Below are 15550 nucleotides of genomic sequence, written 5' to 3'. Positions count from 1 at the left end.
GAAGAGTGACCGTCGATACAGGAACAGCATCTCCAACAGTATATGCCCACACTGACACACACACACACACACACACACTGACACACACACACACACACACACCTGTTTTTGTAAGTGTTTACTGGGGAAGGTTTTCCAGTTCCAGCTGATAAACTAAACCCAAATCTGGTGCTTGTGTTGCTGCTATCAGAACATTTGCCATCAAGGCTCAGCAGTGAGGCAAACGTAGACCTTTGGGGGGCATCAGGTGCTTTTAGCCCCCAGCACCATTGTGAGGGGCAACTCTGGCCCTGAGGGGACTGAAGCAAACACAGACGTCTTTGTTCTCCGATGAAACGGGATTAAGCATGGACCCGAGACTGGAGGACTAGAGGGCTCTGAAAGACCCGGCTCGGTTCCAGCCAGGAAACATGCTGGAGATTCTGAGTGGAGCAAACAGGAAACAACAGGCAGCAGACTTGACGGCGTTTCTGACATGAACCGATGTTCTGACACTGTCTGAACTGCGAATGAGTCGCTTTCCTGTCTAAAAAGATGACAGGAGGAATGACGGGACCACGCAAACACAGAGATATCTGCTATCTTTGCAAAGCGGCAGGAAACATGGGCCACCCCGGGAAGTTGGGCAGCCGGACCGCAGACGTGTTCTCATCAGGAAGAAGCTGAGCAGCAGCACCAAGTCAGCAAAAGCTGGTCCATTCCACAGGGTTGGGGTGAAGGGGATTACTGGGACTTGGGTTCAACAGACAGCACACAAGGAAAAGTGGCCCTCGGCTGGTTGTCGTTAAAGCAGAGATATCCCGACAGATGTGACTAGAAAGATGCTCTTTAGTTCCGAAGGCACCGCTGCTCAGAAACAGGGCCGCCAGGGTTATAGTTAGGGTGACCTTAAGCCTTCAGCACCTGAGCTTCGTCACCTTTCATCACCTCTTACCTCTGCTTGTCCGCGGGGTGGAAGAAGTCCACTGAGAAGCCGAAATAGCTCCGCTCCGGTCCGGAGAACACGGACGGCTGTTCCACGTCCAGGTTAAAGGAGCCAGAGCGCTGGGCTAGAACCAAAACCAGAACCAGTAGGCCGACAACGGCCCGTCCTCTATCCATGGCTGCTGGAAACCTCCACGGGTGGTTATCCGACAGGAACCCGAGCGGAGTGATGGCAGCGGGGTGGTGTTAGCTAACGAAGCGACCCGCCGTGAGTACCCGCCCACACAGACACTTCAGAGGGTCCAGACAGCAGCTCACTGCGCCCAAACGAAAGCAGCAACCTCGAATTAAATAACCCGCATTTCAGGCAGGACCAGGCGCCTCACAAACTGGACGGAGAGCCTGACGCGAGTCCGGTTCCGACAGCGATTCGTTGTCTTATTTTAGCGGAGACGCGAGGACAGTCCCTCACTGAGGCCAAGAGCGCGAGGCAGCCGCACTTCCGCCAACTACACCCTCTACTTCCGGTTTGCGCCTTTCAACAGTCGGGTCTGCTGGGAGAAAAGAGCCAGGACAAGAGCGAAGACCTCGACCCCTACCCCAACCCCTACCCCTACCCCAGGCTGAAAAGCTACCGTCGTAACGTCAAATATATACGTTCTTAAAATGCATGGTATTAAAGGAGTTTTTCTGTTTCTTCCAGTCCTAAAGTATGTTACAGGTGCATACAAATATGATGGTAAAAAACAAGCCAACCACTAATATGATGGGAACGTGTTTATTGTTCCACAGATGCAGCAAAAGCACTGAAAAAGTTGGATTTTAACGTCGAGGTCATCTGATGGAGCGATATTCTAGAAGACTCTACAATAGTAATAAATAAATGCTCACAAAATAAATATGAACTAGTCCGACTAGAATAACAACTGGAACAACATAATTTCTATCAGTTTTTTCAAAGAGTAAGGTTTTAAGTCTAATATTAAAAGTACAGAGAATTTAGACAGTGAAATAATAAACACCAGCTTGGTTGGGGTCGTGACGTAAGTTAGGCTGACAGGACATGCCCTTATTCTGAAGGCTATCTCACTGCTTTCTTTTTTATAGAGTGTAACTTTACGAAGTTTAGGAAGTTCATTCTGTCAGGACACATAAATTGGACACGACTGAGACCGTTCTGGCTGATGAATTCATGAGCATCAGCTGAGAGGGGAGGAGAGGGGAGGAGGAGAGGAGAGGGGAGGGGAGGGGACGAGAGGAGAGGAGAGGAGAGGAGAGGGGAGGACAGGGGAGGGGACGAGAGGGGAGGGGAGGAGAGGAGAGGAGAGGAGGAGAGGAGAGGAGAGGGAAGGAGAGGGGAGGGAAGGAGAGGAGAGGAGAGGAGAGGAGAGGAGAGGCCACCGTTGATGGCCATAGGTGAGGACTGGGATGTAGATCGACCGGTAAATTGAGAGCTTCGCCTTCTGGCTCTGCTCCTTCTTCACTCTAACCCTGGACCGCAGATCGGTTAAGCGCCAGCATCACTGCTGACGCCGCTCTGATCCGCCTGTCGATCTCACTTTCCATCCTGCCCTCACTCGTGAACAAGATCGTGAGATACTTGAACTCCTCCACCTGGGACAGGACCTCCTCCCCAACCCGGAGAAGGCACTCTACCTTTTGCCGAGCGAGGACCATGGACTCTGACGTGGAGGTGCTGATCCGCATCCCTGCCGCTTCACACTCAGTTGCGAACTGCCCCAGCATGTGTTGGAGGTCCTTGCTCGATGGTGCCAGAAGAACTACGTCATCCGGAAAAAGCAGTGACCAGATCTTCCGCCCACCGAACTTGACACCCTCCACTCCCCGGCTGTGCCTAGAAATTCTGTCCATAAAAGTTATGAACAAGTCTGTCTTACAACCGGTTATCCAGACCAAGCTCCTGCTCCTTTGGTACAGGGACTGGACGGCCCTTATCAAGGGACCATCCACCCAAGAACAGTTTCAAGTTCTCAAAAGCAAATCATCAGCTTTATGTGACCTGCTGGGTGTGGCCGCTCAGGGGGCTCTGGTCCACTCAAGGTTCCAAGATATCGCTCACTTTTTCTATGGCTTCGAGGCTAAAAACGGCCAAAGGAGGATGGTGCACTCCCTTTGGACGGACACTGGACAGCTGCTTGAGGACCCTGCTGAGATACGACGCCAGGTGGTATATTTCTGCAGGATGGAGTGTCAGCAGAAACCTGAGGTAGAGCTGTCTGTTCTAAAAGATCTACCCCAGATGGGTGAAGAACACAACAGGGAGATGCTGAGGAACTGAAGGCAGCCCAGCATGGCCTGGCATGTGGGAAAGCTTCATTGATGGCCTTCCTGCAGAGTGTTGCAAGGTCTTCTGGCCAGTTCTCACAAAGGACCTAACATGTGTCCTGTGGCACAGCCTGAGCTGATGTGGGCCAACATCAGGTTTGTGGTGGAGAAGAGAGAAGGCTGAGCCTGACCTGACCCATCGACATTTTCCCTGATCTCTGCCTACACCCTGAGTTTTTGAGCCATAGTGGTCCAGAGCAACCATGAAGGACAGCCTGACGGACTCCCCACAAACCCCAAATCAAAAAGAGGAGCAGCGATTTGCGGTGGGGGAGGGGGTTCCTGCATCATGTGATGACCACCAACGCATTTATTCCTGTTTTAAATTGCAGTGTTTTAAATCAGTGTCCATATTAAGAACTGTCTGAAATGTTTTTCATGTTTTTACTGGGTGCAGGAGACTTTTGGGGGATTTATCAGCTGTTTTTGTCATGATCCTGGTTTTGGTCTGTGAGTTTGGGGTTGTGCTGTTTTCAACTAAGGGGTGTGGTTGGCCAGTCCCTTGTACTGGCTGCTTCAACACCTGCGGCTAGTTGGCCAGTAATTGAGGGTTCCAGACGTCTCCACTAGTGATTTTGGCATTTGACTACGCCTTGATTTTTGTCCCTCTGATGAGCGCAGCACCTTGTGTCTGCTTCACACACTGCTCACCACCAGATGCACGAGCAGCACGTGCACCTTCCTTCACTTGTGTGAATATTGTGGAGATATTGTAAATAAACAGTTTTTTCATGAGAAGCTGTCTCACCTGTCTGCATTCTTGGGTCCTATCTTTTTGGATTTTGGATTTGAATCGTAGCAGTTTTTAATCTGTGTGATGTCCTGTTCTCTGCTCCTGTTCTTGTTGGTGGTATAATGCTCAACAAGATGACAATGTCAAAATACCAATTCATAAAATTTTTGATAGAGAGGCCAAACTTGCAATGGAGTAAGTTATCTCAGTCCAGGAGACAAGGGTAAAGGCTGGTCTGGTCATGCACTGGTTTTTACTTTTGTTAAAGGGTGATAAAGGTGGCTGTTTCAAATGTTCCTCCTTTCCTGGGGCAGCCCAGATTTCATAACCAGGATCCAGGTCTTGTATCATGACATTAAGAGTGGCCCTTTTTAGTGTCCAGAGGGGGGCGCTCTACACCCTGCCCATTGAGCCACTCCTCCATCAACTGAAAGAGCAGCGGTCAGATTTTGTCATTTTGGGCTGCATGAGCCGTTATATTGTGTCTGCTTATCTCGATGATGCCATTATTTTTATTCAGAGACAGAATGACATCAATAGTCATTAAAATTAACAAACTGGCATCTTCCAGTGAATTGGCACAAAAGTGAAGCTATGGCAGTGAGTGGCGAGTTAAGTAAAAAGCTGGTATTACCGGGGGGGCTCTTCTGGGGGGGGGGGGGGGGCTAAACTGGCCTTCTATGATAGTAGGAGATGGGCGGGTCAAAACTGAGTGGTAAAATGGAGGGTTGAAAACATTCCTCGAAGAAACGGGACACCATTTGTCTACCATTACACATTCAAACGTAGTCGTTAACTAGCTGCTACGTCACCAGAAGCAACACATAGTTACCATGATTCTGTTGTTGCTATGAACTTGCCATGGGTGAAACTTTTGTTAGTGGCAGATGCATGAGCTCATTTTAATAAATGATTTATTCATTTTGCAACATGCTAAATTGTCCTTGACAGTCTTATAGGCAGAGGAAACTGTCCAAAGCTATTAGAGATGCTAACCCTAACCATGTAACCCTAACCCATAAGAAATGTGGCCTATTAATTAAAGAACTGAGCATTTCACCACCATTGTGGGATGAAGATGCCATGTACTAAATTAATTACTAGTTGTGCATTTTTCTTTGTTTTCATAACGCCAATTAAAACCCTTTGTTCATTTTTTTGATTGTAACCTACATAAAGAGTTTACCACCACCATTCGGCTCCTCTCGGCTTTGACTCTTCCTCATAATTTTTCATTTTTATTTCCCCCCCCTGCTCTGGACCATCAGGCCAAGATGTGGTGTTCTGGCCAACATTTTATCCACTAACCCTAATCCATTTAAAGACGAGGCCTGTTAATTAAAGAATTGAGCACTTCACCATCATTGTGGGATTAAGATGTAGCTTTTGACAATCAAACAACTACATTTAAAATAATAACAATTCATTTATGGTGTAAAGTGTAGACACATTAGAACAAACCTTTTTTCCCAAATAGCTTCTTTAGCTGTTTAGAGATTTCTTTCATTTTAAGTCCATATACGATGGGGTTAAAGAGGGGATGGTACATTATGATCTGTAAGGTTATCAGAAAATGTACAGTTTTGGGAACAACAGTATTCAGTCGCAGCAGAAGTACATCATATACACTTAAACAGGAAAAGTTGATGAGAATCATCAGATGTGGTAAACAGGTCTGTGCAGCTTTCTTCCTCACCTCTTTACTGCTCTGGTAGGAGATGAGGAGGATCCTGGCGTAGGAGAACAGGATGAACATCACAGGCACAATCAAAAGGTTCACAAGGACCATCAAACCATAGATGTTGAAGGTTTGTGACCGCTGACAGTGAAGGTTATACACTGTGCTGTTACAAATGATACCTTTAAAGATGAAGTTACACAGTTTTCTGTTTGCATTCCTTATAGCTGGAACAGCAACCTGAGCGGTCGGAGCAATCCAAGCTAAGAGCAGAAAAATAGTGACTGTTCTTCTCCTCATGATGGCTGAATATTGCAGAGGTTTGCATATGGCCAGGTACCTGTCGTAGGCCATAACGGCCAACAGTAAAAACTCTGATCCAGCCAATGAGTAAAACATGAAATACTGGAAGAGACAGACTGAATATGTGATGGTTTGTTCCTCTGATAAGAAGTCGATCAGTAGTTTTGGGTAGATGGCAGTGCTGTAAAGAACAGAGTTGATCAACAAGGCTGCAATCAGAACGTACATGGGTTCATGGAGGTTCCGGTGAAAACAGATCAGAAACACAATAGTAGAATTGCTGCAGATAATCAGAATATATGCTGTTAACATAATCACAAAGTACAGATATCTGTATTTCTGCAGTTCCACATAACCCTCAATAGTGATATATGTGACATTTGCTCTATTGTCCATGTTGAGAAGAAAGCAGAAACCTGGACCTTGAAGACAGCATTAATGATGGTAGACGCTTTCGTCTCAGTCATTCACTGGTTCTTCAAATTAATAAAACCACAAATGAGTGGTTTGACTGTGCAGGCTGTTTTTATCAGCCTGTGTCAATCTCTGTGGATCTCATTAAGCTGTTTACAGCTTCTTCTCACTGTGTCCATCAGACTTGAGACCTGAACTCAACTTGACCTATTTCTACCAGAAAGAGTTCCTGAGAATCCTGAGCAGTATCTTAGCGCTTGCTAGCGCTGCACTTGTCAGTCATCTCAGATGTTGTTTCTGGGGCCTGTTCAAGCCAATCACCCCAGCTTTGGGGTCACAGCCCCAAGTGCTCCAGTGACCACAAGGATCACCTCTCCAGCTGATCTCTCAGCCCCCGATATTTCTCCAGTTTCTCGTGTACCCCCTTCCTGATGTTGTTGTCATGAGGGATTGCTACATTTTCTTTCTTTCTACTGCCGGCATGTTAGCATCATGATTAATTAGCAGTGCTGTCAGCCATTCACTTATCATCTCCTCATTGGTTAAGGCAGAGGCTTGAATCCCTAGAGGGAGGTCAGCTTGGATCCTTAACAATAGCGTACCATCTATTCCTTTTGATCTCACGATGAGAGATGATTCCGCAACTGTCCTAATGGGCAACCTCCTCCACACAGATACTCCTCGCTTATGTTCCTCACATATGGAACTCCTCCATGTAAAATGATTAATAAACATTTAGAAGAACTTCAAAATAAAGCTGAAGTTCCTGATCCACTGTCAGCAACAAACTAATTTTGCTCCAGTTTGTTTTCGTTTTTTTTTTCTCCTGATTATCCGAATCCGGGTCGTAAGGTCAGCAGCTTCATGAGAGATGCCCAGACAGCCCTCTCCCCGGCCACTTCCATCAGCTCCTCCGGGGGGACCCCCAGCTGCTCCCAAGCCAGGCGAGAGACTAATGCCTCTACCTGGTCCTGGGCCGGCAGGAGGCATCCTCCCGGTGGGACGTGCCTGGAACACCTCTAACGGGAGGCGTCCGGAAGGCGTCCTGGCCAGATGCCCTAGCCACCCCAGCTGACTCCTATCGATGTGGAGAAGCAGCAGCTCTACTCCCAGCTCCTCCCGGATGTCCGAGCTTCTCACCCTATCTCTAAGGCTGAGCCCGGCCACCCTGCGGAGGAAACTGGAGCCAGGACCTGGCCCGGCAGGTCTGCCTTCCCCTCGAGACGCTGCCCGAACCGAAGACAATTCTGGGTCTCGACGGAGAGGTCCTGGCTTGGATAACCCACCGGACCCAGGCAATCACCCTCGTCATCTCAGGAAATCATCGGGAACAGATCTATTTCTTCCTCATCCGGTCCTCTTCGTCCCCCGGAGTCCTCGGGTCCCCGTGGCTGGCTCTACACAACCCTCAGTTCGACTGGCCTACCGGGAGACAGATTAGCTGGAGTGTGAACTGCCACACCAACTGTCTGCGTTCGGCGGTCACCTCCTCGTCAGGGACCTCGGTGCCTGCCCAGGAGATTCCGGATCTGTCCCAGGTCCCGAGGGAGTACCATGACCTAGGCGAGGTCTTCTGCAAGCAGCGTGCGCTCTCCCTTCCGCCCCATCGTCCGTATGACTGTGCCATCTATCTCCTCCCTGGGGCCGAGTGGAAAACTGCTTTCAAGACCCCTTTGGGCCATTTCAAGTATCTCGTGATGCTTTTCGGACTCACCAACGGCCCCCGCCGTGTTTCAGGCCCTTATCAATGATGTGCTCTGGGACATGCTGAATAAGTTCATCTTTGTTTACCGAGATGATATCTTGATCTTTTTAGAATCTGAGGAGGAGCACGTCCAGCATGTCCGGCTGGTTCTCCAACGGCTCCTGGAGAACCGACTTTTCGTTTAAGCCGAGAAATACGAATTCCACACCTGCTCCATCTCCTTCCTGGGGTTCGTGGTGGCGCAGGGACAGCTTTCAAAAGACCCAGGCAAGGTGAGGGCGGTAATGGAATGGCCAACTCCTTCCTCCCGTAGGCAGTTGCAACAGTTCCGGGGCTTCGCTAATTCCTACCTGCTCACCAGGCTCACTTCCACCTTACTAAGCTTCCGCTGGACTCCCGAGACCGAAACTGCTTTCAACAGACTGAAGGGCCTGTTCTCGTCGTCGCCCATTCTCACTCACCCCGACCCCAGTCGGCAGTTCGTGGTTGAGGTGGACGCTTCAGATGTGGGAGTTGGGGCTGTCCTGTCCCAAAGGAGCAGAGAGGACCAAAAGCTCCATATGTGTGCCTTTTTTCACCGGCTTTCACCCGCGGAGCGGAACAACGACGTGGGAAACAAGGAGCTCCTGGCCGTGGTCCTGGCGCTCCAAGAGTGGAGGCATTGGCTGGAGGGCGCCACCCAACCATTTATCATATGGACAGACTACAAGAATCTCAAATACCTCCGGAACACCAAGAGGCTCAACTCCCGGCAGGTTCAGTAAGCTCTGTTCTTAGGGAGATTTCGGTTCACGCTTACTTACCGTCCTGGCTCGCGTAACCTGAAGCCCGACGCCTTGTCCCGCCAGTTCGCCTCGGGTATGATGGAGGTGGCTCCGGACCCCATCTTACCCCCTTCCTGCATCCTGGGGGCCCCATCCTGGCTGGTGGAGGAGAGAGTGCGGGAGGCCCAGCATTCTGTCCCGGACCCAGGTGAGGGTCTACTGAACCGGCTGTTCGTCCCGGAGGGGGTGCAATCCGATGTGCTGCAGTGGGCCCGCGCTTCTAAGCTGACATTCTAAGCTGACTGGGCGTCAACCGCATGCTCCAATTCCTTCAACACCAGTTCTGGTGGCCTTCAATGACCCGAGAAAAAACAGGGATTATGTTGTAGGCCTGCCCCGTGTGTGCCAAGGGAAAGTCTTCCCACCAGCTGCCTGTGGGACACCGCACATTTCATTCCCCTTTCAAAGCTCCCGTCGGTGGCGGGGACCGGTGAGCTCCTAGTCCAGCACGTGGTGCGCTTCCGAGGGACATGGTGTCTGACCCAGTTTCACAGTTCTGCTCTCAAGTGTGGAAGGCCTTCTGCTCGGCACTGGGAGCTTCAGCTAGCCTCATGTCGGGGTACCACCTGCAGGCGGAGAGGGCCAACCAGAGCGTGGTGGACGTCCTGAGATGTGTGGCGGCTCGGAATCCATCTGCCTGGAGCACCTACCTGTCATGGGTGGAGTATGCCCACAATTCCTTGTTCTCGGTGACCACTGGACTGTCCCCCTTCATGGTGTCCCTGGGGTACCAGCCTCCGCTGTTCGAGGTCCAGCAGAATAAGTTGGTGGTACCCTCAGTTCAGGCAAACATGCGCTGCTGCAGAAAGGTGTGGAGGCAGATCCACGCTGCACTCCTGCGGTTCTCCCAGCGCTCTCAGCAGCAGGCCAACCGGCGCCGGACTCCAGCCCCTTCCTATCAGCAGGACCAGAAGGTCTGTCTGTCCACGAAGGATCTCTTGCTTCAGTTCGAGTCCCGAAAGCTGGCCCCGCACTTCGTGGGCCCCTTTGAGGTGGAATGGGTGATGAACCCCGTAGCTGTCCGCCTGAAGCTTCCTCCAGCGTTCAAGATACACCCCATATTCCACATCTCCAATGTGAAACCAGTCGTGGAGTCGGATCTAGACTCTCCGTTCGATCTTCCACCTCCTCCCCATGTTGTGGATGGGGGGGCCTGCCTACATGCTCTGGAGCATCCTGGATGTCCGCTGACGAGGACGAGGGTTCCAGTTCCTGGTCGAATGGGAAAGGTACGGCCCAGAGGAATGATCTTGGGTTCCCCGCTGATTCATCCTAGATGACAGCCTCCTCGGTCACTTCTACCCATGCAGACAAGCCTGGTAGGGCACCTGGAGGCGCCCGTTGAGTGGGAGGTAATGTTGGGGTCCAGGGTTCTGGGTTGCTCGTTGCCTGTATCTTGCTGCAGGAGGGCGTGGAAGAGCCGACGATTATCCACAGCTGGCGCTGCGGTTGGACGCACCTGGTGGTCCAGGTGCTTGCTGCTTGATTTTCGAATGAAACACTTTCTACCTTTGCTTCTCACGCGGTTGAAGTCCCCACGCCAACCTACAGACGCGAACCACTTGCTGGACCTGTCTCCTGCATTGGCTCAGCGCCGGAGCTCCCGGTGCACCCCGGAAGACTGGACGAGAGATTCCCCTGCAGTCCAGGAGGACCTTTTGTGTTACTTAAAGCTTATTTGGACTAATTTCCCGTTTTGGATGCTTTCGGGTCCTGTGAAAAGCAAATCACAACACGATTCTTCCTATACTGAACTAAATCCCATCAGTTGACATGGACCAGGCTGCCCCAGGACTTTGTGGAGAGGCCGGCACCGTATGCCGCAGCAATACGACGGGATCTGCAAGAGTTGCACTTGGTGGGTTGGCACACTCTCCTTCAGTATGCTGATGATTTGCTGATTGCCTCTTCTAAGGAAGCATGTCATGTGGACTCTGTTGTTGTTTAAGAGGTTGGCAGAGCGTGGACATCAAGCTTCTTTGGTGAAACTGCAATATTGTAGCCTAGAGGTCACGTATTTGGGACATGTGTTGTGTAAGGGTGAACATGTTTTATCTCCAGAGAGGATGCAGCTTTTTTCAAACATGCATTCCCCACAGGACTGAGAAGGAGATGCTTTCTTTCTTAGGCATGACTCGACTATCTTCAATGAATCTGACTATGCTGCTGTGGACTCTGTTTTGAGAGCAGCGACGTGACAGGATGCTCCTCCCACAGTGCAATGGACAGATGAACTGCTCAAGGCCTTTGTGGATTTAAAGAGTGCTTTAACCTCAGCACCAGCTTTAGGCCATTGCCCTTCCATCTGTGTGTGACAGAGAAAGAATGTTTTGCTTCTGGCCTGTTGGTGCAGAAACATGGATCAGAGTGCCATATTGGCCCGAATATAAGACGACCCTGATTATAAGACGACCCCCTCTTTTCAAGACTCAAGTTTGAAAAAAGACTTTTTGAGCACCAAATTTAATTTTTATACAGAAATAATTACAGTACATCTGAAACAATGATTATATCTTCGACCCACTTTTCTCCCGATTGTCGCTACATTTCTCTATTTCTGTTATCTCTTCTCTTATTTTCTTCTCTTTTCTTTCTTACTGCTATTTTTTATTTTTCTTCTTCGTGCTACCGCTATTTTTATTTTTCTTCTTCGTGACAGGGGTTTGCTTTGGCCTGGGACGTTAAGTTCAGCATTCGCTTTAAATATATCTGGCGCCATCTAGCGTTGTGAATGGGTATAATGTCTAGACCGCGAATGTAAGACGACCCCCACTTTTCAGTCTTGTTTCAAACGCAAAAAACACCGTCTTATATTCGGGCCAATACGGTATCGTCCTGCAGCATACTATCCGTCAGGGCTCTTCCCTGTAGTGCTTGGCCTGCCTGGTTGTTTGAGATCTGTAGCTACTGTTGATTGAGAAATCAACTCCAGTTGTGCTGGCTCATGACTGTGTTGTACAGATTCCTCATGCTGTGCTGCATATGTTGAACGTAGCTGCTACACAACACATGTCACCTGCTTTAAGGTCAGGATGTGAAGCGGTGATTCTGTCCAGTCCACACATCACTCTTGAAGGTCCCCACCTTTGAATTCAGCTACTTTTCTCTCTGTTAGGCACTGTAGACACGAATCATAACCCCCAAATACAGATGTGCATGACTGGTTGAGGTTGGAATAAGGATTTTACTGAAAATTGGTTCAGAACAAAACCAAGTGGTGCTGGAGACAGACAAACATGGTCGAACTGGAGCAGGCTGGGCGGCGTCCGAAAGGCGATCAGCGGGAGAGACTGACAATCAGTTCAGAACTGGAAACAGGAATCGTGAAACAAACTAGCATTCAGAGTTTCAGGAGCCAGGCTGTACCACGGGGGTTAAAAAACAAATTGGTGATGATTGGAAAGTCGACTAGGAGGCGTGTAGGTTGCACGACGGGAGAGAACCTGGCAGTAGCCCTGCCCAGCCTGGAAGTAAACAGACAAGGGAAACACAAACAAGAAACAGAAGGGGAGGGGGCATTCCTAACACTCTCTGTTAAGTAAATGTTTTTTCAGATGGACTTCATGCAGGTCGAGCGGCTCATTGCCAATGGGGTCAGGTCATGTCATGTCTCTTATGGTTGTTGTGTCATAAAGGTGGTAGCAGTCTGATTATATATATATATAATATTTATTTTACTTTTATTTTATGTAATGTATATACAGTATATATATATACAAATACATAAAATAAAATTACAACATAAACATTACACCATTATTGTTATTGGCTGGGTTAGGATGAGTTATACAGTTTGATGGCGGACGGCAGGAAGGACTTCCTGTAGCGCTCCTTAGAGCAGCGAGGCTGCAGGAGTCTGTTGCTGAAGCTGCTGAAGCTACTTCTCAGTTTGTCCACTGTGTTATGGAGGGGGTGGGAGGGATTGTCCATGATTGTCCACAGTTTCAACACCATCCTGTCCCTCACCACCTCGTCTAAGTTTGCAAGTTTAAATCCAACACAGGCCCTGCCTTTTTAATGAGTTTGTTGAGTCTGTTGGCATCCTTAGCTTTAATGCCTGCACCCCAGGACACTACAGCAAAGAAGATGGTGCTAGCCATGACAGACTGGTAGAACATGTGGAGCATCCTGCTGCAACACACCAAGGACCTGAGTCTCCTGAGAAATAGAGTCTGCTCATGGCCTTCTTGTAGACAGCATCGGTGTTTGTGGACCACTCCAGTTTATTGTCCAGCTAATCACCCAGGAACCTGTAAGATGGGACTATTTCCACATCTTTCCCACTAATGCAGACTGGGGAGGGTGGGGACTTGCTTTTACTGAAATCCACCACCATCTCCTTCGTCTTGGTCACGTTGAGCTGCAGAAAGTTCTCCCTGCTCCACCAAACACAACTCTCCACAAGGTCCCTGTATTCATCCTCCTGTCCATTCTCCACACACCCGACTATGACTGTGTCATCCGAGTACTTCTGGAGATGACATGTCTCAGAGTGGTACTGGAAGTCAGCTGTGTAGGTGGTGAACAGAAAGGGGGACAGCACAGTTCCTTGGGGAGCTCCTGTGTTGCTCATCAGGGGGTCGGACACACAGCTCCACAGTCTCACAAACTGTGGTCGACTTGTCAGGTAGTCCTCGATCCAAGAAACAAGGGGAGCATCCATCTGCATCTTCTCCAACTTAGTCCTCAGCAGTCTTGGTTGGATGGTGTTGAAGGCAGAAGAGAAGTCAAAGAACATGACCCGCACTGTGGTGTTTAGTCTGTCCAAGGAGGAGTAAGCCCTCTGTAGCAAGTATATTACTGCGTCAGTTCAGAACTGGAAACAGGAATCGTGAAACAAACTAGCATTCAGAGTCTCTAGGGAATTTCTCCTGGACTGCATAGGCAAGTGCCTGCACAGCTCTGCTGAACCTAATGTTGGCCTGACTGTCAAAGATTGGGTGTATCAGGCAGCTGGCCATTCTTTCTGGTGTACCGTAAATACAGCTTGAATCTTGTGATAGCCATTGTCCAGAGACCTGTTCATCAGACATCGTAGCTCAGACACAGCAGCTCTACATTCTTTGAAAAACTGGGTCAGATCACACTCCCGCCTTTCCAGTTTGGGAGTGTGATCTGGAAAGGCGTGATTGGGAGGAACGGTCTGCACGATCAGAACCAGAGTGATGTTCAGTTATTGGACTTCTGTGCTAGTCGCAGTTTGGCCATAACTAACACCCTGTTCAAGAATAAGGTTGTTCATCGGTGCTCTTGGCACCATGACGGCCTGGGCCGTAGGTCAATGATTGACTTCATCGTCGTGTCAGCTGATCTGCGGCCATATGTTTTGGACACTTGGGTGAAGAGAGGTGCAGAGCTGTCAACTGATCATTACCTGGTGGTGAATGCAGGTGGGGGAGGAAGCCACTGCGCGGACCTGGCAGGCCCAAACGCTTAGTTAGGGTCTGTTGGGAACGCTTGGTGGAGGAACCCGTCAGGCTGGTCTCTCCCACCTCCGACAGAGCTTCGATCGTGTTCCGAGGGCGGTAGGGGACATTGAGTTTGAATGGGCCATGTTCCACTCCGCCATTGTCAAGGTGGCTGTCACGAGCTGTGGCTGCAAGGCCACTGGTGCTGGTCATGGCGGTAATCCCTGTACCAGATGGTGGACGCCAGAGGTGAGGGAAGCCATCAGGCTGAAGAAAGAGGCCTACAGGTCATGACTGGTCTGTGGGTCTCCGGAAGCAGCTGACCGGTACAGGTTGGCTAAGCAGGCTGCGGCTGCGACAGTTGCGAAAGCAAAAACTCAGGCATGGGAGGAGTTCAGTGAGGCTATGGAGGAAGACATTCGATCGTCTCCGAGAAGATTCTGGCAAACTGTCCGGCGCCTTAGGGGCGGCAGGCGGCAACTCGCCCACACCGTGTTAGGTGTGCGTGGGGACCTGCTGACATCTCCTGGGGCACTTATCCGGCAATAGAAGGAATACTTCCAGGAGCTCCTCAATCCTATCAACACGTATCCTCAAGGAGGAACAGAGTCAGTAGACCAGGAGGTGGACCATCCAATCTCCAGAGCGGAAGTTGCCGAGGTAGTGAAACAGCTGCCTGATGGCGGTGCTCCGGGAGTGGATGAGATCCGCCCGGGGTATCTTAAGGCTCTAAATGTTGTAGGGCTGTCCTGGTTGACACACCTCTGCAACATTGCGTGGACATCGGGTGCAGTGCCCGTGGACTGGCAGACCAGGGTGGTGGTCCCTATTTTCAACAGTGGAGATCAGAGGGTGTTTTCCAACTACAGGGGATCACACTCCTCAGCCTCCCTGGGAAAGTCTATGCCAGGGTGCTGGAAAAGAGGATTAGACTGATAGTCGAACCTCTGATCGAGGAGAAACAACGCGGGTGAGGTAAATTTCTTCTGGTGATAGTTGAGATGTGCTGATGAAAAAGGAATCTTCGTAGACACCGACTTGGTTATAAGAGATGTTTATTGGAGAGAACAGTCAGGCATCAATCGAACACTGCAGATTGTCCGAGGGAGGTTTCGTGGTCCTGATGGTGAAGATCTCCGAAGTGCTTTGTTCAGTAGACCCTTATATATGGTCAAGTAAACACATTCCTTTCTTGTGAGCTCGTGACACAATATA

General features: G+C 49.8%; 2 protein-coding genes across 2 annotated transcripts in view; both read right to left on the bottom strand.

Moving 5' to 3' along the window:
* Positions 1–1404, bottom strand: part of LOC130527191 (integrin alpha-V-like) — a 16126-nt gene extending 14722 nt beyond the window's left edge. Inside the window, 1 exon segment of the mRNA XM_057035432.1 lies at positions 935–1404. Within this exon segment, the coding sequence (XP_056891412.1) occupies positions 935–1101 (167 nt within the window). The 5' untranslated portion in view covers positions 1102–1404.
* A 4049-nt stretch (positions 1405–5453) lies between these two features.
* LOC130527170 (olfactory receptor 11A1-like) lies at positions 5454–6380 on the bottom strand. The gene has a single exon (XM_057035401.1). It carries the CDS (start codon positions 6378–6380, stop codon positions 5454–5456), a length of 927 nt encoding a protein of 308 aa, XP_056891381.1.
* Positions 6381–15550: the final 9170 nt, after the last annotated feature.

This window comes from Takifugu flavidus, chromosome 1, assembly GCF_003711565.1.
Source record: "Takifugu flavidus isolate HTHZ2018 chromosome 1, ASM371156v2, whole genome shotgun sequence".
Taxonomy (NCBI): domain Eukaryota; kingdom Metazoa; phylum Chordata; class Actinopteri; order Tetraodontiformes; family Tetraodontidae; genus Takifugu; species Takifugu flavidus.
The sequence above is the reverse complement of the archived record's forward strand: the minus strand, read 5'-3'. Positions and strand labels throughout refer to the sequence as shown.